We start from the raw sequence: 21,752 nt of genomic DNA, 5'->3' as shown, positions 1-21,752 counted from the left end.
TGTTAAAATGCTCATGGTGAAAACATGGCCAAGTTTGAGCCACATTTTCAAAATATAGTTTATTATGATGGAAGTGTGTGGCAGCAGCTCTCTGGCCACTGAGAGAAACACACAAGTTTCCCAGGCATCGTTCTGGGAAGGGCTGTGAGAAGATCAGAGAAAAGAATGAAAAACAATTCTTAATTTCCTGCACCTGGTATTGTGGAACATGTGGAAAGTGTTATGGAGATTTGTTTACCAAAGGGTGGTTTCTTAATTAGCCAGTTGTGACGGTGTTTTGACTGAACAACCAATTAGGTCCACCTGTAGTGAACTAGGGTATAAAAGTATGGGTTTCTTAATAATAATAATGATCAGCCTTCTGTAAATGCCCTGAGAGTCTGTGTCAATTATTACCAGGTCTTGGCCCATTACGATGACATAAGAGATTTCTCCATTTACCTCAATTTAATAAAATTCTAAAGTAGCCATCTTTTTATGAGCTCCTGCCAAAACACTATCCCACTCCGATGGAAGCTGAGATTTCATACCACTAAGTGCACCAATGAAGGCACATCCTGCACAGTCTGAGCCAATCTTTCAGAGTTAAACTGGTAGTTGGAAACAGGTTAGTTGTTTTCCAGGAAAGTGCAAGGACTGGTAGGATCTGGTGACATAGGGTAGGAGGGATCCGCCCCTGCCCTCCCAAGGACATCACCTTTCCCTAGACCTTGTCTGTACTTTTGCCTATCCAAGTCTGGAAAGAGGCTGACTGTGTGGGAGAGGGGATAGTATGCATCAATGCATTAAGGAGGGGAAGGAGAAGATGGATGCACTAGGGAATGGTGTGGGGGATTAATGGTGTGTTCTTACTCTTGGGGCTGCAGGCCCTCTGTAATTAAGGAAGGGGGTGGGCACTGAAACATTGTGGGTACGGAGTGACCCCCCCGGGAGGGGGCAGCTCTGTGCCCTCAGCCTGGTAAGCTGCTGCAGGCCTGCAGTGTGGGCATTAAATGTCAGCAAAAAGATTTCAAATACAGGAACAATTTACAGCTGCAAGCAGACACCAAGCTTTAAAAGACACCTTTCATACTCTGAGTGTGTCAGCATATAAATAAAAGGGATTTCTTAAAATGCTACTGAGATGCAAGCGTAGGACAAGTTAAATTCCAAAGTTAATTTTAAAATTATGCCTTATGTGTCTACCATGTATCTGTAATTACACCCTGTCAGTCTGAGTTGATCAGTCAAGAGGGTTTTTAGTGATTCTCCCTTTCTGAAGTAACCCCACACTTTCTCCAGCCAACTAAAAGAGCAGAATTGAATTTGTTTTGAAAAACATCAAGACAGAAAATAGATCACTTCTCTTTGAAACATGGAAAAACTAAGTTTTTAACAAAGGAAGAAGGGGTGGGGGGGGAAAGAGTAACACTGAGACCAACATACTGCATAAACATGATTGTCTTACTATACAAATTCTGGCTTAGGTAATAGAGCGTCTTTGAATCTGCCTTTGCACAAAAGTTCACAGCCAGTTCGAGATTTGGGTTTAGGTTCTGTTTCTGTGGGCATGCCTTTGGGAGATAGAGCACATCTTCCCCCTTGTGCTTGAAGAGAGAGGTTTCCAGCAGTGTATTGAAATCCCCACTTCCCAGCTCACCTCCATCCCGTCATGACAGCACCTGTCTATCAATCCTGCTGTGCAGGGGTGAACAGATACACTGGGCTTTCCCAGCTCTGTGTTTTGTGGGACATGAGCTGTCCTGATTTTGAATATAAAATATTCATAAATATATATGTTTATTTATTTATTTAAATATACAAATAAATATAGATAGTTAAATACATTTCAGATTGCAGGTAGCTGGTGACTTCTTGCTGCCTGGGTCCCAAGTATTGCAGTTCTCTTTGTGAAACTTTGCAACGTTGCGCCCGAATTACTTTCCCATCACTCTCATTTCAGAAATGGTCTTGATGGAAATCCGGCTGCTTGCCTCTTTTCGTTTTCTTCAAGATTTGGGTGTGTAGAATTTGCCTAAAGAACCTCTGGCTCCAAGGCAAATTGTACTGGAGATGTGCTTCCCTCTCAAAACATTTGTGATTCCTGTGTGTGCTTGTGATTCCTATAGGATGGCTCAAATGTTTTACTCTCTAAGGCATGACTGAGGCCCAGACAGGGAGAGAGGCAAGGCAGCATCTAACTAAACCTAATTTTGAATTGACATGAAAGTTCCATCAGTTTAAGTTGTTTACACATCGCCCAGCAGTGCATCTGGGCTCGTGCATGGACAGTTTTTAAGCATCTTCCCAAACTTATGTGAAATGATATGAGGCTACTTATTTGGTTAATTTTTTTTCCCTCATTTTAAAATCCAAAATATGCATATGAAAATACCTTGTTACCATAGTCCTTGTACAGACAAGAGAGTTGATTCCCACTGATTAACAGAGACCATACAAAAACCACTGTTTTTATTTTCAAAATAACATAAGTAACAGGAAACAGATTTTTCTATTTAAACACAGCTATTTTTTAGGATTGTAAGTAGCAATTGTAAAACTAATGTGTGTGTCTGTGTATAATTCTCTAATGCTCTGCACACTCTTTAGTCTGACATACCAAGAAAACCTATTTCTCATGAGCAGCTCTTTAACCATGTTGCTGGAGGACAGGTAATATATGTGTCCATGTACACTTAAGCCTACCTGGTTTCTCCAGTATTTTCAGTTATCTCAAAAAAAATTGCACCTTGTGGTTCCTAAGTGGAGAGTTATTTCCTGGAGGTTTTAAAACATAGCTGGACAGATTACATTCTTGATGATTACTAAGATGTCTTGATAGATATGTCTTGCACATAAACATTCAGTGAAGAAAAATGTAATTTTTAGAAGGTTACACTGTTCTGTCCACCCAAATTATAGTATTTTCTATCTAGGATTGATTTCCCTGCAATTTTAGAATCCTGGAAATTATTTACTGCAGTGAAGTGGCTTATGTATCTGTTAAAATATTTTCTTTAGACATTTGGCTTCATGACTGATCATCAAGATTGACTCTAATCCTACTATATCATTTAGCCTGGCTTGTAGATTTTTCAGACAGCTTCTTTTCCCCCCTCCCCAAACAGATGTCGAAGGCTGAATCTGGGTGGGTTGCCTCTTTTAAAGCTTTTAGAAATACCTCCAAGAATTTGCAAACATATCACTAACAACCTCCATGTCTCTTTAGATGAGGAGTGTGTACTGAGAAATGGGCAAATCATCTACATTCCATTCAACTGCATATTTTAGAGAAACAGAGAACTGCAAAAGAATTGCAAGCCCTGGAAGCAGTGACACCTAAGCCAGGCTGTATTCCATGAGCTGCTTCTGTCATTAGCAAGGAAAATCATCTCAAACCAGCAATGCTGTTGTTGCTGTACCTTTACCCCTTTGAGTCTAAAGGCTTAGGAATTGTCCTAACTCACATTTTAACCAGTTAACTTTAGTAACCACTGCAGTATTGCAAGTGGTTGCTCTGGAAATCTTAAAATGAAGTAGCTGGTCTCATGTATGGATTACAACCCAGTTCAGCACAGTTTGCATGAAGAGCCTGTCATGGATGTGCTTCTGTCATTTAATGACCTTCAAAATAGCTGGCAGGCTTTGAGAACATTTTTTTCTAGTAGCAGTTCTTCGTGCCAGCCACACTTCTCCATTCGAAACTGAACCTACAGTGGCTGGAAACTTAAACTGGTAAATCCAGTATTTTGATAGATCTGTCAGAGATGGAGGAGAGATGCAACTGAAATGAAATAATTTTTCCCTAGCCAAACTAAAGAGCTAAGCTGATCCAATCTATGCTTTCCGGGGACAGACTCTGGTGTGAAATACAATATTTTTCTCTTAGCCAAAGCATTTTATTGCCAACATAAAAGAACACCATAACTATGCATAATGTTTCATTCAAAATTTTGGCTTTCTGCTTCAGATAAACAAGACCAACCAGCTTTCTGCATTCCACTGCAAAGGCAATGCAGTCAGAGAACATGAAGGTTCCACTTTAAGACTGCTAGGCAGGGTGATAAGAGAAATCACATTTATCTACTCTAGTTCCTTGCTCTAAAACCAAAACTGGGTTATACAAAGCAGGTTTTTCTAGAAGACCTCCATCATTCCACAGCCCTTCCAAACATCACTGAGGAACATCGTCACCTTCACCCTGAAAGAGTTAGTGGTTTTTTTTACTGTATTACCTGACCATTCCTTGCTGCATGTTGAACTGTTATTTCTCCTGTCCACAGGGATACCCTCTTTGTTCTTTGCAGTAGCAGTGAACAGTTATCATGGCCATGCTTTTGGCTTATGCCTTTTATCTTCAAACTACCCTTGCCAATCAAGTTTTCTACATATCAGTCTTGGTATTCTCTGCACTCTGTTCAACTGTGGTACCTGTACCTTCCCCAGCAGGATTGCACTGTTGGGCAGCCTATGCTCCTCTGTGCTCTTAGAGACCTTCCTGAAGAACTGTAGTTTAAGCAATTGCCCTTCGGGATACATTGGTTCATAGTGTGTAGTCATTTTGGAAAAAAAGAAAAAGAGAAAAGAAGAACAGAAATAAAAATTTTAAAATGAAGCAATTTTAAAAAGCTTTAAAAGGGAGAAATTTGACTGTTTAAATAATATCAGTATAGAGCATTACCATTGGACTCTTTGTGACATTAGTAAGACTTGGTGCACTACTAAATCTTTATAGAATAAGAAGAAATTTGGAAGGAAGAGGGAAGCTGTGGGCTGAATGTCTCTCCACATCCTGCTTTTCATGTGATTGTATTCCTGTTTGCATCAGGAACTGTCCTGGGAAAATTCAGCACACTGCAAAGATGGCAGAGCAGAGGGGCTCTGGAGGAGATGGGACTATGCATCCTCCTCAGACTCAAACTCTGTTGCTCCTGCATGTGGCCTGCTCATGCACCTGGCAGGAGAGACAGAAACAAGAAGCAGCTGCAGGTCTCGGGAGGCTATGGGAGAGGTGAGGGAAGAGACAGGACACAGCATGTTCAGATGCCTCTCAGATAAGGATGGTGGTAGCATTAACAGGCTGAGAGCACAGGTTTCTTTTCCTTGCTAGTTGCACTCATTCATGGCACATGCATGTGACACTGGTAGCAGGGGGAAGAAACCTGTGCAAGGAAAAGAACCATCCTCAAGAAAACCTAAGCTATTTCATATGACCACAGCTGTGAATATGGAAGGGACAATAGTGAGAGGCAGGACACAGTTTCCGAACCGCTCTGCTCTCATGGAAAGTTTTGTGGGTATTAATGGCCATAATATCTGGATTGGTTTTTGTTTGTTTGTTTGTGTGTTTGTTTTTTCAAAAACCAGTCTCATCAGTAGGTTAATTACCATCATCATCCCTACTGCCTTTGGGTTGCCCCAGGGCAAGTAACACTATCTGCTGAAATCCTAATACTGTAATTGATGGACCTGCCTAAAAAGCCCTCTGCTAAGAGATGACATTGAAATCTCACTAAAATAAAAACAATACAAACAAAAAATTTTTAATGTACATGGTTGATAGGTAGTATAAAAAAATCCTGTAAAATCGTTTTTAGAATGGGTGTTATTTTATTGCCTTTTTTAAAGCAATTATTTTAGCAATTATTTGCTTCGAAGGTAACTTTGTTTCCCACCAGTCTTGTTCTTTTGAGCTCTATCTTTATCATGTTTCTACCAGGAGCTGGTTCCACAATCATGTTGCCAGACAAGCCTAAATATTTACAAAAATTTTGCTTTCAAATTAAGAAGAGGGGCCTGGCTTCTGGATCTAGGAACGTGACTTCTTATGTGTCAAAAAAAACTTACCTGGAAGCCTAGTCTTTGCCAAATTAAAAAAAGAAAATTACATTGTGGCCTTGAAAAGTAAGTGGCTGCACCCTCTGTCCCAGGACTGTGTAATTTCGGCTGTGGATGTGGGCTCTGACAGCTGTGGCAAGAGAGGAGCACATGAGGGCCAGCAGGGCTTTGGCAATCAGGCTGTGCTTACAGCCCTGTCTCCTCCTTGAGTACTGAAGCAAGGGCTGCCATAGGGATATGATGAAGCATGGCATTTCCTGAGTTCTTTCCAACGCTTACAGTGCTTTTAATTTGTGCTGTTTAATCGCACTGGGGTGAAGGGGAGGGAAGGCGAGTGCATTGTACGTACTGGAGTATGGAGGTTCTGCCTTTTCTGTAGAGCTGTGATGTCCTCTTTCACAAATGGTATGTGAAGAAATGCTGCAAGACCTTTCTGAAACAGCTATAACTGCCATTTTCCAGGCATTGTCTTGGATTAGCCCTAGAAGGCTGTGCTGCTGCAACAAGACATTACCTTAGCAGTAGGCTCAAATAACTGGTGTAATAAACCTCACCCACTGCCAGCTACCAACCAAATTTCTGCCAAATTTCTGCAGGTGTTGTGCACATGTGGATCCCACACAGGCAGATCTCCCTGTCAGGGATCGTTTGCTTTTTATTTGAAACTGTCATTAACAGTGGATCTTGTGATAGGAGCCATTTGCAGCCCACTTAGTATAACTTGATTAATAGCATCAAATCATTGCTATTTTTGCAGTCATTTATACCAGTGAAATTAAATCAGCTTCCTCTGGAAAGCAGGATGTGCCTAGGAGATAAAACCCTGTGCTTGCTGCTGCGGTCCAGAGCCAGTGGCTTCTCTCTCCATCAGCATCTCTGGCAGCAGGAGCTGTCAGGGCTTCCCGGAGTTGTTTTGTAAGGATGTCACAAGATTGTTCCTTCAGCTGGCAGCCTGTGTTTATGTCGACTCAAAGCTTACGAAAGCATTTCCCAAGGCCAGCTCCAGATTTGAAATGTTGTCTTAGAGCTGTGAACACTGGTTTACTTCCAGTGATTTTGCCTTTCATTCTCTGTTGGCAGCTGTTGGCTTAATAGGAACTTGAAGTGGCTTCTCTTAAAAAGCAACCCAAGCTCCTTGTTATACAGCAATGCTCGGGCATTATTTAATTTAATTTTAAGGTGTTTGGTGCTGGAGTAGAAAATGAGGTGAAAACCCAAAATGGGCGCCGTTAAATAATTTAAAAAGTGGAATTCTCTCTCACTTAGAAAGAATCCAAGTTAGGCAGGAAAGAATGAAATTAAGTTGGAAATTGATATGAAATAATGAAATACAATTAGTAGCAGCTGGTTTTGTGGGTTTTTTTGAGCTTTTGAACACTGTTTTCTTACAGATGCCTGATTTTATCTAGTGTGAACCAGTAAGGAAAAATCCGTTTCCAGAAGTGAAGGACTCGAGCACATCAATTGAATGAGCAGCATTATTGGATCACAGATCACTGTTGTACCAGGTTAACTGGCAAGCAAGGAAGTAAACTGAGCAGTAAATTGAACAGTGACAAAGCTCCTTTCCCTTTTGAGTATTGGCTTCCTTTTTATTTCTTTCAGAAAAAGAAATTTACAGGTCACAAATAGCTAGAGTATAATAAGCAATAAGCAAATATATATACATTATGTGATGGGTCAAATTTCCCTTCAAGACTAAGCGTTGTGAAGGAGAGGAGAATGTGATGCAGCATTTATTTACAAGGGCTTACTGTTTCAACTCACTGTTGTTAAAAACGGCTTCATACATCCTCCATGCAGATGCAGAGCAAAATGTATAAAACCTAAAATGTCAGTGGCCACACCCTTGGAAGCCTCTGTTCACATCCACTGTTTATGAAGGCCAGGTCTGAGCTCAAACTCACAATAAGCAGTGAGAGTGTGGTAGCACAGGTAGCAATAGATCCCTGTTGCTGTGGGGTGGTGGTGGGATAGACAACCAGCAGGTGGATTTTCTTTCACCATGTAACTCACCACAGCTCTGGAATGCATCAAGGTCCTGCACAGACACGTGCAGAAAAACTCATATACCAAGTGTAGCTGTAAAGCCTCCATTGCCTTTATGCATAAACTTTTGTCCTAAATATTCCATTGGTACTTTTCTTAGAGGTGACTTTTGCCCCCTCTTTGTATTACTAGTAATTCCCTTTGGGGTAATTTAGCATTCTTTTTAGTGTGCGTGCTTTGGGGAGGGGAAGCCCCTGCTGTCGTTCAAGGCCATGTTGTATCCCCACTACCATTGGTTCATTCCTCTACAGAGCCAAAAATATTTAACTGGTGAATCATTCAAGCAGACACAAAAGAATTGTTAATACAAAAACTAGTGTTACCTTTGAAAAGCAAAAAAACAGGAATCACATTTTCTCCCATTCAGTAAGGCACTGAGTTTTTTGCTGCTGTTCATGGGCTTCACCTTTGCCTTCTCTTGTCCTCTTCTCCCTGCTTCAAAATGTCCACAGAGAGATACAGCCACAAAGCTCCACTGCTGTGTGCTGTCTCCTGGCTGCTTTCATCCTTGATAAAGCAAAACTTTAAACAGCATTTTATCCATAAATTTGGAAATTAAACTGGAGCAGAGGGGTGGGAGAATGCTGCAACTGCAGCCAAAGGGCGTCTGAGTAATATGTCTGAAAACCAGCCCAATATGGTTTCATCCAAAGTTTTCAAACTCTTTCACATGAAAAAGAAGTAGAGCCATAGCAACTGCAAAAAGTATGGTGGGTACATAATTGCCAAGAGGCACAAGTAAATATTTGTGTGGCTTTTCCAGTATATCTGATTTCTTTTCTTAGCAATAAAAAGTGAAGGATTAGCCATTATCAAGATCTAAAGACATATTTGAAGCAGAAGGAAGGAATGATTCATCAGGAATACCTGCATAATAAACAGCATAAGGTGCTACTTCTTTGGATGATTTGCATGTCTGTTATTTGGGGAAGGCCTTTTGAACATTTGTTAAACACTATGGGAAATTGGAGTAGGACTGGAAAATACCTGCACAAGGATCTGGGTTGTATGGGAACATTTTAGGGCTGAATAGACATTTGGATAAGGTCCCAGTTCAAGCCCCCCAAAGCCCAAGGGAGTGTGTGATCCATAAATGAGTAAGAACGTATCTTCCACCAAGGAAACCACATCCGTGCCAGTGGCTTGGGAATGGCCTGCAAGGGACACAGCTGTCACCCCTGGGTCTCTATTTTTGTTCCCTGAATGGAGGCTGAGAGACATTTCTCAGGCACCAAGGCATTCCCCCAGATCATGGCAAAAAGTAGATTTCAGCAATGAAAATATTTAGATCCTGTTACCAGCCCCAAAAGGACTTTTTTCCAGGTCAAAAAGCTGTCAATCCTTTCCTTTTATTTCCCTGTGGCACTTCCTTCTCCCCATATAAGAGCTAGTGGGTAAGCCCTTGCCAGAGCCATGGTAAATATTGTTTGCATTAGACACACTGTTAATTACAGGTGTAATAATTTCTTAACTTTCCATTAAATATTTCCAGCAGCTATTGACCTTGCCAAAAATCTCTCCTTTTACCCTCAGAGATAAAATCAGCACCAGTTTCAAGGGCACAGAGTTAAGATAATTCTAAGAACCAATATTATAATATTTTACATACTTCTAATTTGGCCTGGTTCAACAGCTCTCCAAGGCAGAAAGTGTAACTATAGCAAATAGCAGAAACAGAACTAATTACTTATTTTAGAATTAATAACTTGCGGCGTAGACTCTGAGTCATTTCCTTGCTGAACTAAATTTTTTTACTCATCAAATTTGCTCATGGAGTAATTATCTTGAAGACAGGGAGGTTTTTTTTTTTCCCAGAACAAGTTTAAAGAGACATTAATATCTTGTAAGACCAAGTCCCAGATGATTCACTGAAAAATCATTACAGGCACTTAGAGAATGAAGTTTGTGTAAGACAACCATGGCTAACAAACTACATCATGACAGAGGAAAAGAAAAACAACAGAAAATATTTATTGACAGAATAAGTGCATCATATAATATTAACAGAGCAAAGGTTTGCATTTATTTTCTCAGATGGCTTGTCATTTTGCACAGTTAAAATATTCTAATGTTTTCTGTTGGTCTTGAAAAAGCAAAAAACATAAAAGAATCCTCAAAGCTACTTCTGGATGTTTTTAATCTAAGTGCTCTGACACTTGGAGCAAAAGACTGGTACAAAGGGGACCAAAATATACTTCCAAATCCTTTGAGATTAGAGTGAAATTTTAAGCTTTCAATTTAATAACATTCTTTTTTTTCCCCCCAGTCATTCTTTAATCCAGGAATTTGTAGATGGAACTATCTGCAATAATCTGTGCTTTAAAATTGGAAGCAGTTGATTAAATTCCTATGGGTGCCAAACACAATCAGAAGACACTTGAAAAAAATTTATTGCTTAGAATTTCTAGATACATGCAAAAATGGAGCCAACATTTAAATGCCTTAAGTCTGAGATTTTTTGTTTAATTTTTTCCCAGTGGGGAACAGCCTTTACAGGAATCCCGTAAAAAAGGTCAGGTTTGAGAAACTCCGTTTACTCACTACATTCTTGGTGATCCAGTGTACTGGGAGGTTCATACTGCCAAGCCTTTTGGTCAGAACACAGATCTGCCGCTTTCCAAGGACCCTGAATGAACAGAAGCCTAGTCCCTGCAAATTCAGGCATGGATTGTAGATCAGGGTTAAAAACCCCTGCCTGCTAGCAGTCGCTGCCACAGCCTGAGTCCTCTCACAGCCCTCTTCTTGTTGTTGTTGGCTGGGAAGCAAAGTCTTATCTTTAACAGTGAAAAATTGTCATGAAACTTGTGAATTTCACATCTTAATTCATACTATTGTGTCTACCATCTGCTTACTCTTTCTCACAATAAGTGCCTCTGCTACCTTGCAGTATTTCATCTGATACTTTGCACACTTTCTTTATCCTTGCATACCATCTCCATCTTCCTGGCTTTCCATACCATCTACTTGTTCTTTCTTTCTCTTTTATTTGCTGTTTGCTGCCAGGTCATCCCTTATCAGGAGAATAGAAAGAACTCCTCAGCTGCTTCTCTCCTCCACATGTGGATGAGTTCTTTTTTTCATTTAAGCCATATTCATGCTGATTCATACTCCATATAGACACATAAATCTGCAAAATTAAGATGGTAAATCTTAAGGAGTCAAGGAGTTTCTTTAAGCAATTATTAAAACATTGGGTACTCTATACCTCATATAACAGAAATAATTTCCTTACATAATGTTGTGCTTTTCTTTTGTTAAAACAAACTTGAACTTAATTTTTCACACTGCAGATAACCCCCTTGACTTCCACCGTGTGTTCTCAGAGCCTCAGGTTAAAGACATGCACAAATACCTTGCAGAAGCTGGTCTGGGTGTGTTAATGGCTTGCATATGAGGTTTATCTTTGGCCCTGAAAAAAACTTACTTGTTGACTTTATAAATTCCAGGAGAAAAGAGATTTGACTGAAGTTGTTTTTTCCTAAAGCCAGGAATACAGTTAAATACAAAGATCTACTATACAAACTCTTATGGAAAAGAATTAGTACTGATGAAAACAAATGTTGTATACCATGGTACCTGAGAGAGGAAAAATCCTTTAGGAAAACATCACGAGGGCTGGAAACCCAGCCTTGCTGCTGGTGTCCTAGACAGCAGCAAGATCTAATCTACTGGGATCATATTTTCCTCCTCCTATTTTCTCGTTGGTAACTAGATAGTAACTGCAGGTTTTTAATAAAATCTGAGATGGCTCAACAATTTTTATTCCATTTGCAGTGGTGGGTACCAAGAGCTTTATGCAGGACATTGAATTCCTGGGATTGTGTGTTAAGTACTTGATTTATGAACTGAAGTCCCTGTAATAGGTAGACACAATGCGTACATAAAGCATGGATTTCTCTATAAGACCAAGTGGAAGACCAAAATTTTGCCCACCATGATGAGACAATAGGAAAAGCATTTTGTCTGTGTCTTTCTTCTACCTGCATTCCCTGGTCTTAAGGTGCTGACAACACCAAAACTCAGTCAAAACAACCATGGTCTCCAAGCATGCGTATTTGCATGTGTTTGTGCATGGGCACTGAGACACAGAGGTTTGTTTGTTTGTTTGAAATTAATTTTTATGTTGCTCTGGCAAACCTCTTTAATCTCTTAGTACTACAAAATGAGCATCTAGTACTTATTCTCTGAAAAGAAAGAGTTTTTGTCAACCTGGTATAGAAACTTCAGGTTGTGGCTGAGATATTTAGAACGGATGATTATTATAACAAGACCATTTGGAAGTTGATATCAAACATTTTTCATTTTTTCATTCTTACCTTGCTCCCAGTGCCCAAAGTGACAAAGAAATAGATTTTATTTCTTCTTCTGAGAAGCACACCTAAATAAGACTCAACGAAACAAGGAATTTACTAAGCCCCCTTATCTTGATCAGTTTTGGACCCAAATCAACAATGACAATAATTGTAAAAAAATCCATGGACCTGGGTTGTCTTGTATTAGATTAATGATGTGGTACCCTATTTGTCACAGTAACTATGGAAAAAGGCACTTAAGAAAAACATTACTGACCTGACTAAAAAATACTATAAATCTGTTGCATAGAGCAAGAGTATTAAATACTGGACCGAGGTGATTTAAAACTACTGTCAGCAAAGCCACATGTGTTAATAGAGATGTTAACAACAATAAAAAATAATTAACCCTAAAATCTCAGAGATTTATTTCTAAACTTTAAAATTATTATTATTAGTTTTCTGCAAACAATCACACAAAATAAAATTAAAACATAATTGTCGTGGTTTGAGAGGAAGTGAGTTTTTGGGAGAAAGGAAGAAAAGCTGAGTTTTCCCTGGAAAGGTTGACATTAAAAGAAATAGTTTCCTTTAAAGTGAGATCTCTTCCAATGAATGAAATATTGTTAGGGTTATGATATGGAAGAAAGTCTTAAAATTTTTATGCTTTGGCAATAATAGGACAAAGTTGCCTGCACATTCAGTGTGTCAGGTTACATACTTTCAACCACACACCAAAAGAAAAAAAAAAAAGGGTTATTTAAAATCATGTTATTTCATCAAAAGATATTACAAGCATGTTTTAAAGATTAAAAAACCAAAAATTATTTAAAAATCTTGTAATTTTTTCCTCCTGCACAGGAATAAAATATATTTTGGTCAGCACAAATTTATGGTAAAAAAATAAATATTACGGTAGTGAATACTGTGGAAGTATTGAAAACCAAAGGAAATGATCAGAAAGGCACAGTATCTTTTTATGTTATTAGATTAAGGTAGCACCATAAGAATTCTGTGTATTTCAAAATCTTGACATAAAATTAAAGATATAGACTTATATAGCAATCAACAACAGTTTTTAAGAAAGTGGTTTGTGTTTAAAGGTGTATAAAAGTCAAGTTCAGTTTGTGTCTTCATTAAATACATGGTTCTGCAAACATATTGAACCAAATAATTTGCTAACTACTGCTGCTATCTAACAAGATACCTTTTATAATGCACAGGATAGTTCTACCATTCAGAAGGTGCTATAATTTAGTTGGGAGAAATTTTTAGTTAACCCTGTGAATCATGTTGAGGCAGAGTCTGAATATAACATGATTGAAACCACACACTTTGCAAAACTGTATAAAGTCAAACTAAAATATTGATTTCCAACTCCCAGTCTAATACATACTATCCTATCTATGAAGCTGAACTTGTATAAAAGTAATTTATAAAATCTGAAGAAATGTTTAGCACCCAGAAAATACATCATCTTTGAAGCTCCAAGTGATTGTCAAGTAGCCACTTCAGGAGTCAGTGACTTCTCCCAATGGTAAAGCTACACATTTGACTAGAAACTAAACCTACAGCTCTCCAAATACTAGTTGGAAGCCAAATGCATGTGTTTAAGATATCTATAGCTTCTCTAAGAATGTGTAAAGGCATTAAATATGTCTACATGCATGTTCTTCTTCCAAACACAGAAACTTTTTTTTGTTAATTTCTCTTTTGCTGTTTTTACTGAGCAATGGAGTGAATTTTTCTTTTAGTGGAATCCTTAGCTACATTAATTTGGAATTTCCATGGGAGTGTTCCTGCAGCAACCAGCAGAGGAAGTTTTCCAAACTAACAATCATCAACTATAGTGCTGCTTCTCAACATGGACCTGTGGTCTTTAGAGAATGCTGGAATAATGTCTTGTTCTCATGCAGTTCATTCTGCACATACAGGAACATGCTATACACACAACTTGCATTTGAAGAATTGGAACAGAACCCTGAGAAAAGTAAATCCATTGGAAAAAAATAGATATTGTTTAATAACACCAGTTTGAGATGTTTCAACCCTACCTCTGGGGAAAAAAATGACAAACAGGTGCAGCCATTTTTTTCCTCACGAGTGACTTGAATTTATCACAATTGCCAACATAAATATAGTTTGGGGTTTTAAGTGCGTATCTAGGTTGATTACAATTAGAAATATTTTGTCTGACAATTCTACCCCTCCCCTAGAAATTCAGCATTCCGTAAGTCACCATAGCACTACTTGCGAGCTTTGAGTTCAAGAACGTTCTGGCGTGGAGTGATGTTCTTCCAGTCACTGTTGCGGCCGCCTTTCACTCTATGGCAGTGAGGGTGCTAAGCAAAACTGAGGCTCAGCTCTCTTCAGCCTTGTGTGCAATTCTCGTCATTCCCATGTATCCAGAAGCAAATCTGGGCATATTTGAGAGGAGTAATTCGTACTGCTACATTGTAATCCTGCTGTTCACCATTGATGTCCACCCACTGATGGCCTGAGTAAACAGCGATGATCTTGCGTTTCCACTTCTTTTTGTTTGGCTCCTTCAGACGGAGATAGATGCCAGATCCTGTGGAGCCAGGCTCAGCATCACAGTACTGATAGAACAGATCATTGGACTCATCCGAAATGCTACAAAATCTATACACCAGCTGCCCAGACCGATCATTGTCAAAACCTGAGAAGTGGATCATGCTGCCAGGCATCATTTTGATTGTTGGGCTGATTCCCAGCTCCATGTACTTCCTTTTGTGGGGACGCTTGAGCTCAAGAACAGCATAATCATAATCCAGGGCAATATCCCCAGAGACACCCTTAAACCAGCCTTTTGGGATGTGCGTGCTCTTCACCCGGGTCCACTGGAAGGAGGGCATGCCATCTGAGGTCCCTTGCTTCCTCCCAGATCCCCTCTGCTTTCTCTCGTTGCCTTTGGATTGTCTCCTTAATTCTGTGGTGGCTTTGGGATCCTCTTTGGCCACAGAAATTTCTCTCCTACTTCTTTTAGCACCTTTGCGTTTCCTGCCATTGCCTCTGGATTTCGTCTTCATCAGGCCCACCCTCAGTCTTTTGCTGCCCTTAACATAATCCTTGCCATTGTGCAGGCAGTGGGCTGCTGTTAGCACGTGCTTGGGGGAAACGAGAATGCCACTGCAGCCCGTGGAGATCTTCACAGCTGTGTTGAACGGAAAGTTGGTCATAAACCTCTTGTCGTAGATGCTGAACCTACTGTCTGTCCCATATATCTGCCTCTTCTTCCTCAAAGGCCTTCCTGTGGTTGTGTTTGCAGCTGGGTCAGGCACTGCACCGAGGACATTCACTTCAGTCAGGGTCCGTGTGCCGTTTTCAAAAACAGTCTCATAGGATAAGAGGCTCTTCAAGTCAGACAAGCTTGGCACTGGCAGTTTTCTTTGACATTCAATTCCACATACACTGTTCAGCTCTAATTTGGTTTTTGCTTCAAATTTAGGGCTGTCAAGGGAGAAAGTTCTTTCTCTCACAATCTGGGGAATCTTCTTTAAGTGCCAAGTAAAATCTTGTTCAGTTTCTGTTCCATTACTGAGGCCCAACATAGGTATGAAAATTATGAATAGCAGTAACATGTGCTCCATTTTATTTTATTTTTTTCTAAAACAAGAAAGAGAGATTTGAAAATACACTTTGGAAATATATACAGTTATCTTAATATCTTCTAAGTATAATCATGCAATTTTAGAACTGACATTAGTGGAACAGAATTCTACAATCTGCTCAAAATAGAAATGCCTCAGACATTCCCTATTTTGTCTCTGACTCTTCCAATTGTTGCTAGCAAGATGGATGCAGATAATTCAGCCAGCATCCATGCTGAGCTACCTACTGGAAGATGAAACCAACTGAGTTTTACCTGTTTTTCCCTCAGTGGACAGCAGTCTGAGTCATTCCACTTGGTAGAACATGCTGGTTTTATTCATGCCAAAGTAGAACATCCTAGTTTTATTTATTCCAAAGTATGCGGTTACATATTATGTTTCTGCTTCTCTTTCCTAAAGCTATATAGTTGAAGGTAGATCACACTTGAAAACCCTCAGTGTATTCAAAAGTTGGGATCCAAGAAGAGATGGATAGACAGACTACACTCATGAGATTTAGGAACCCTTGGGAAACCAGACCAATTGTGCTCTTTGATGTAATGGCCAAAATGTGGCTTTAGCTGACTTAAAAGTCACCAACGGCTCTCCACTACCCACCCAGATGAGAACTGTGAATCTGCCATATGAAAAATGGCACTTTGCTAACTGCTATCCCAAGGAACCAAGGTCTTCTAGGATGGACAGACAAATGAGGAAAGCAGAATGTTGCTGGTGTAGAGGAGTCTCCTGGTTATACATACATGCAGCAAAGCTCAGCCGAGTAGGAGGGACAACTCTGGTTACTCATCACATGCCTTTTTCAGAATCCCACAAAGGCTGTAGGAACTGTGCTGTCTGTGCCTTGTGGTCACGTGTGGAATGCCCCACCTAGATGGGGTGATCCACCACATCAAGAGCTTATACTTTAAATGGGAAAGACAAAAAGCAGTATTATTCCCATCTCTAGTTGGGAAACATGCAGGAAAAATGTAACATTGTTAGAAGTCTAAGGCAGAGCCAGAAACTGAACCCAGAACTCTTGATTCTGAACTCAAAACATTACTGAAAAGACCATTTTTCTCTTTTGGCAGCATTGATGTCAGTGGCATTATCCAACTACTGGCAGCTGCCACTGGGAAAGCTGTGCTCAGTTCCAACATCCTTCATTCCAATTACATGGAAACCTCAGCAGTGAAGGAAGAAAGGGTCTATGATTAAACTTTAAAAGGCAAGCAATTCAAGGATTTGTATGTGGTTAAGCTCTTTGGTTTATATTGCAATGGCAGTGTAGGCCAGGGCAAACATAACCACTTTCCTTCATTTTAGTTTAGAATAGTAGAAGTGGTGCTCTCCAGTGAAACAGCCAGTATATGGAAAAAGAAGTGGGGAACATCACTTTCAAAGCTGTGTAATGGACCAGTGATTCCTATGATATTGGAGGCATCTTTATCCTATAGACATATTTGTTGTCTATAATAAGTAATATATTTTTTTGTTAAGTAAGCACTACAGTTCAACCACAGCTTGTTGCTTCTGATGCCAGGAAGAGGCTGGATTTGTTTTAGCATAGTTTTAACACTTTTCAACTTTGTCAGAATGGAACTTTGAGCTGGAGTCCACTTACTAGGATATATATATATATATATATATATATATACACACCACATTTTACAATACAAGGATACAAGGAAACCCTCCCTGGCAAGCAGCTAACTCAGGTTTTGGAGAAGATGCGGGGACTTTCCCAAGGCAACTACAGTGACTCACAGGTCTGAGCTCTGGGGTCTATGTGGTCATATGAAAAGATATCTGAAAGTTTTGAAAGCAGAGCTGGGGAATCGCCCCAGCCACAAGATTTTGTAGAGGGACACTAGTTGTTCACACCAGTCTAGCCTATTGGTATAGCAGAAATGTGCACATTTAAACATTATCTTTGATATGGTAAGTTAACTTCAAAGTGTTGGTTCAGTTATTGCCCAATTAGCATTAAATCTGAGGAAGAATTACTATTTTACATATCTGTGGATAAGTTAGAAGATGCCAAAATAAAAAAATACTATAATGAGAACATAAAAAATAGCTTCCTGGTCTGACCAAAGGCCTGCCTGTCCTAACATCCTGTTTCTGACACTGACTAAATGTGTTTGCCTAGGGTAGAGGATAGGGATAGGAACTGGGCAGCCAGGTATGCCCCTCCTCCCTCACAGTTTCTTAACTTACAACCAGTTGTACCTGGTGGACTTTAGAGCACAGGTAGCTTCTGTAGTGTAAGGAAACCTTCATTAATTTTTCTTCCATAGTTTGACAGTCTTCCCTGGAATACATATAGAATTTTGTGGCCATAATGTTCTGCATCCAGGAGTCACACACCTTAACTACATGTTGTATGAAGAAGCATCTCCTTCTCTTTATTTCCAGCCTGTCACAAACTAGCATGGTTTGAGGATAAATAATGTGATATTCATGTAGAAAGGCTGGTTTAAATTTGCTTTGCCCTAATATATCTGCTGAACAAGACAGTTCTAATACCAGGCTTAAGAATTATTTCTTTCTATTTTTCCCTAGATTACTCCTCCCTTTTTCAGCTTTTCATAAGGGTCTGGATATTTTATATTCCTCTGTAGCTGAACTTTGTGAGCCCTAAGGAAAGTTCACACAGAAAGTCTAGGTTGATGTCATTCCACTGTGATGGCTGATGTTTTCCATCTGATGGCAGATGATCTCATAACTTGGTTTACAGAGAAGTCCATTTTTTCCTCTCTGCTTTATAGAGACTTTCTTCAAGAAAATGGGTGGAGTACTATGGCTCCCTTCTGCCACTCTTTAGAAAGAAAAAAAAGTCAAAGCACAGAACCTTCCACAGATGCCTTGGAGCCCTCCATTTGAAACACGACACTCAAGTGCTCACTACTTACAAAGGCACTCTTGGAAGCCAAGACTTTCTTCATGTATAATGAACCACTTGTCACTGGGAATGAACTAACTACACTTCAGGATAACTGGAAGAAGTTCAAGGAACTTGATAAACACGGTAATTCTCATTACAGACCAGAGCAGTGGTTCTGCCAGGCAGCTTTGTCATTTCCAGCCATGCATTTAAGATCTGCTTGCTAACCCCATCTCTACTGTTTAGAGGAGGCCAGCTCCAATCACGGGCAATGTCAGCAATTGCCATGGCCCAGCACAGGCTGCTGGCAAAAGGGAAATACAGGGCTCCGATGGAAATGTGTAGATGGGTGCAAAGATAACTTTGCAGGGTGGGAGAAGCAGAGAGAGAATACAGCCTCCAGGGGAAGGAGGAAATGTTCTGAGAAGGCTTCAAGCTGATTGCAAGAAAAAAACCCTCAATTACCCGTTCTCCACTCTTCCTCCACACCCCAAGATGTTCTGCCCGCTCCTTCACTCCTTTGCCGTACAGATTTTGGGTTGGCTTACAGTAATTGGAATTCTTGAGTCAGCTCCTTAAGGAATGATGAATTACTTAAGAGAAGACAAGATGGAAACCAGAAAGAGAGAAATCCCCAGCTATATGAAAATGTTGAAATTCTTCCTCCAGTTTCCAAACTCAGTTGATAACTTTGGTGGCATTCCAGCTGCCAGGCGTGTCCATACAAGAAAAACTATTTTTAGTTCTTCTCATTTCTTGCTTCCAACATTAAACTTTTTGCATCCACAGAACAAAAACTACCTAATTTTTGAGGATATCCTTAAAATATTTTTTCTACCTTACTCCAGCTGAATACATGTCAGATGCTCAGGAAAAGGCTTATAGTCAAGCCGAACTAGAATAGGTTTCTCTTCAGGCTATCACAGAAGAAATTTACATGCCAGTGTAGCTCAGATGGAAGAAAAATTCAGTCCAGCTTCCTGACAGTGTTTTATCTTGGTCTATTCAGTGCAGTCTCTTCCCCACGGTTTCCTTCTTCTTGTAGGAAAGTCAACACATTTCAAACTAAGCTTACACAATTTTAAATTCAATTTTTAGGCCCTAAAATAACAGAGGATGCTATAGTAGCTGTCTCCTTTAACTCCTTTTGGCCTTATTCTTGAAATGACCTGAAAGTTGGAATTCATAGTTCTACTCTGACAAAGCAAAATAGAGAACAAATTTTTGATATCTCACACTCCCTGGAAGAAACCATTGCCATAATCTTATCCACCACTGCTCCGCCTGCCCTCCTCCAGGTGCGCTCACACTGTACAGTGATGTATGGATGTTGTTCTACTCTCTAATTTGCGAAAAAAAAAACCCACTACGGCTCCTGTCTCTTGCAAAAATTTAGGCAGCTTCAGTACTCATCGGAAGAACTAATTTTACACGGCAGGCGTGACAGCTCATTTCTGAAATCCCACGGGCGGCGAAAATAAAGCACCGCGAGTAAGGGGCGCAGTGCCCGCCGCGGCCGCGGGGCGGCGCTCCCGCAGCGCCGGCAGCGGCGCCGTGCCCGGCTCCAGCCCCGCTCCGCCGCCCGCCCCGACCCTCCCGCGGCCGGGATCCGCTCCGCGCTCCGCCGCCCGCCCCGACCCTCCCGCGGCCGGGATCCGCTCCGCGCTCCGCTGCCCGCCCCGACCCTCCCGCGGCCGGGATCCGCTCCGCCGCCCGCCCCGACCCTCCCGCGGCCGGGATCCGCTCCGCGCTCCGCCGCCCGCCCCGACCCTCCCGCGGCCGGGATCCGCTCCGCGCTCTGCCGCGCCGGGAGCAGGCGGAGGGGAAGGAGGTCGCGCCCAGGCCACTGCACTGCTGCTGAGCGGCTCCGGGGGTCCAGCCCTGCCAGCCGGGCAGCGGCCCCGGGACGGCAGCGGGTGGGCACAGACCGGGAACCGGCCGGAGGAACGGCTGGGACGGGAGGGCTTTGCCGGGATGGCCGCCTTCCCTCTGCCCTCTCCGTTGCTGCCGGCCGCTCCTGTGTGCTCGCGCGTGAAAGCACAGGGCTGTCCTGCAAGAAGAGGAGGATCCGGGTAGGAAGCCTTTATCTCTCCTTAGGCATTCCCTGGTCCTGCTTTCCGCAGGAGGTTCTGCTTCTCCGCGCCTGAGAAAGCCTGCAAGTTAAATACCTTGGCACTGCTCTTTTATTTTTGCTATTCCAAGATAAATCTGTTTCCAGCAGTGACGAATCTGGATGAAATTACTGTCAGTTCCAGGGAGCGCGGAGATGGTAGCGCTAATAGTGAGGGGATGAATCAGAATTAAAGGAGTTTGTTTTGAAGGGTGAAGAGGCTCCTTGCCTGCTTCCGCAGAAGGCACAGCGGAGACAAACCCCCGAAAACCCAGTAAATATGCCCCTTGCCTCAGTCCCGTTAAGCCGTCTTGTGAAACCGGCTTCAAATATGAAAAAAACAAGGACCAGATAAACGCGTGGCGTTTTAGCCCTATCAAATATATATCCGTCAGGCTAAAGAGGCAGGAACTTTATACAAAACATCTCAACTGCCAAGCTCAAGGTACTGACATCGCTCAACCCCATCATTTTTTAAAAACGACTCGCGTAAGAAGAATGACATCGCAAAAAACTATCACCTTAGAGACGCTGGTTAGCTCGCAGTGCCCGCTCCCCGTCAGCCCCCATCCCCAGCTCCGCTCCTGCCCACCCAGCTCTCTGGGGGCTGCCTCTTCCCCGGAGACCGACGCCGGGAAGGGTCTTGGTCGTACCTGGCAGCCCGCAGGACGGACGGAGGGGAGGGCGGCCGCAGCCCCGGGGCTCAGGCTCCCGGCTCCCGGCTCCGCGCCGCTCGTCCGCCGCCCAGCGCCCGCGGCTACTGAGGACGGGGCGGGGGGAGCGGCCAGGTCTTCCCAGGCGGGGGAGGGGATGGAAAAAGGAAAAAAAAAAAAAAAAAAAAGAAAAAGAAGGCGAGAGGGAGGAAGCCGAGGGGGAGGGCCAAGGGGAGCGGAGGCAGATCCCGGTGTCTCCTCGGATGGGAAGAGAAGCGAAGAAGGGGCTCTGCCTGCGGAGCGGGAGGCGCATCGCCTCGGCGGCGGCTTCCT

General features: G+C 41.7%; 1 protein-coding gene across 1 annotated transcript; it reads right to left on the bottom strand.

Moving 5' to 3' along the window:
- Positions 1 to 9,814: 9,814 nt before the first annotated feature.
- PRSS35 (serine protease 35) lies at positions 9,815 to 21,544 on the bottom strand. Its single transcript, XM_038131187.1, has 2 exons — positions 21,420 to 21,544; positions 9,815 to 15,785 (listed from the first exon to the last, which is right to left on the bottom strand). The coding sequence occupies exon 2, from the start codon at positions 15,767 to 15,769 to the stop codon at positions 14,528 to 14,530; it is 1,242 nt and encodes a 413-aa protein (XP_037987115.1). The 5' UTR covers positions 15,770 to 15,785; positions 21,420 to 21,544; the 3' UTR covers positions 9,815 to 14,527.
- Between the last annotated feature and the right edge of the window lie 208 nt (positions 21,545 to 21,752).

This window comes from Motacilla alba, chromosome 3, assembly GCF_015832195.1.
Source record: "Motacilla alba alba isolate MOTALB_02 chromosome 3, Motacilla_alba_V1.0_pri, whole genome shotgun sequence".
Classification (NCBI taxonomy): Eukaryota; Metazoa; Chordata; class Aves; order Passeriformes; family Motacillidae; genus Motacilla; species Motacilla alba.
This window is presented reverse-complemented; position numbering and strand designations above follow the sequence as displayed.

Bases quoted from the DNA above. Each gene is read 5' to 3' on its own strand.
- PRSS35 (XM_038131187.1), bottom strand. From the start codon at position 15,769: ATGGAGCACATGTTACTGCTATTCATAATTTTCATACCTATGTTGGGC.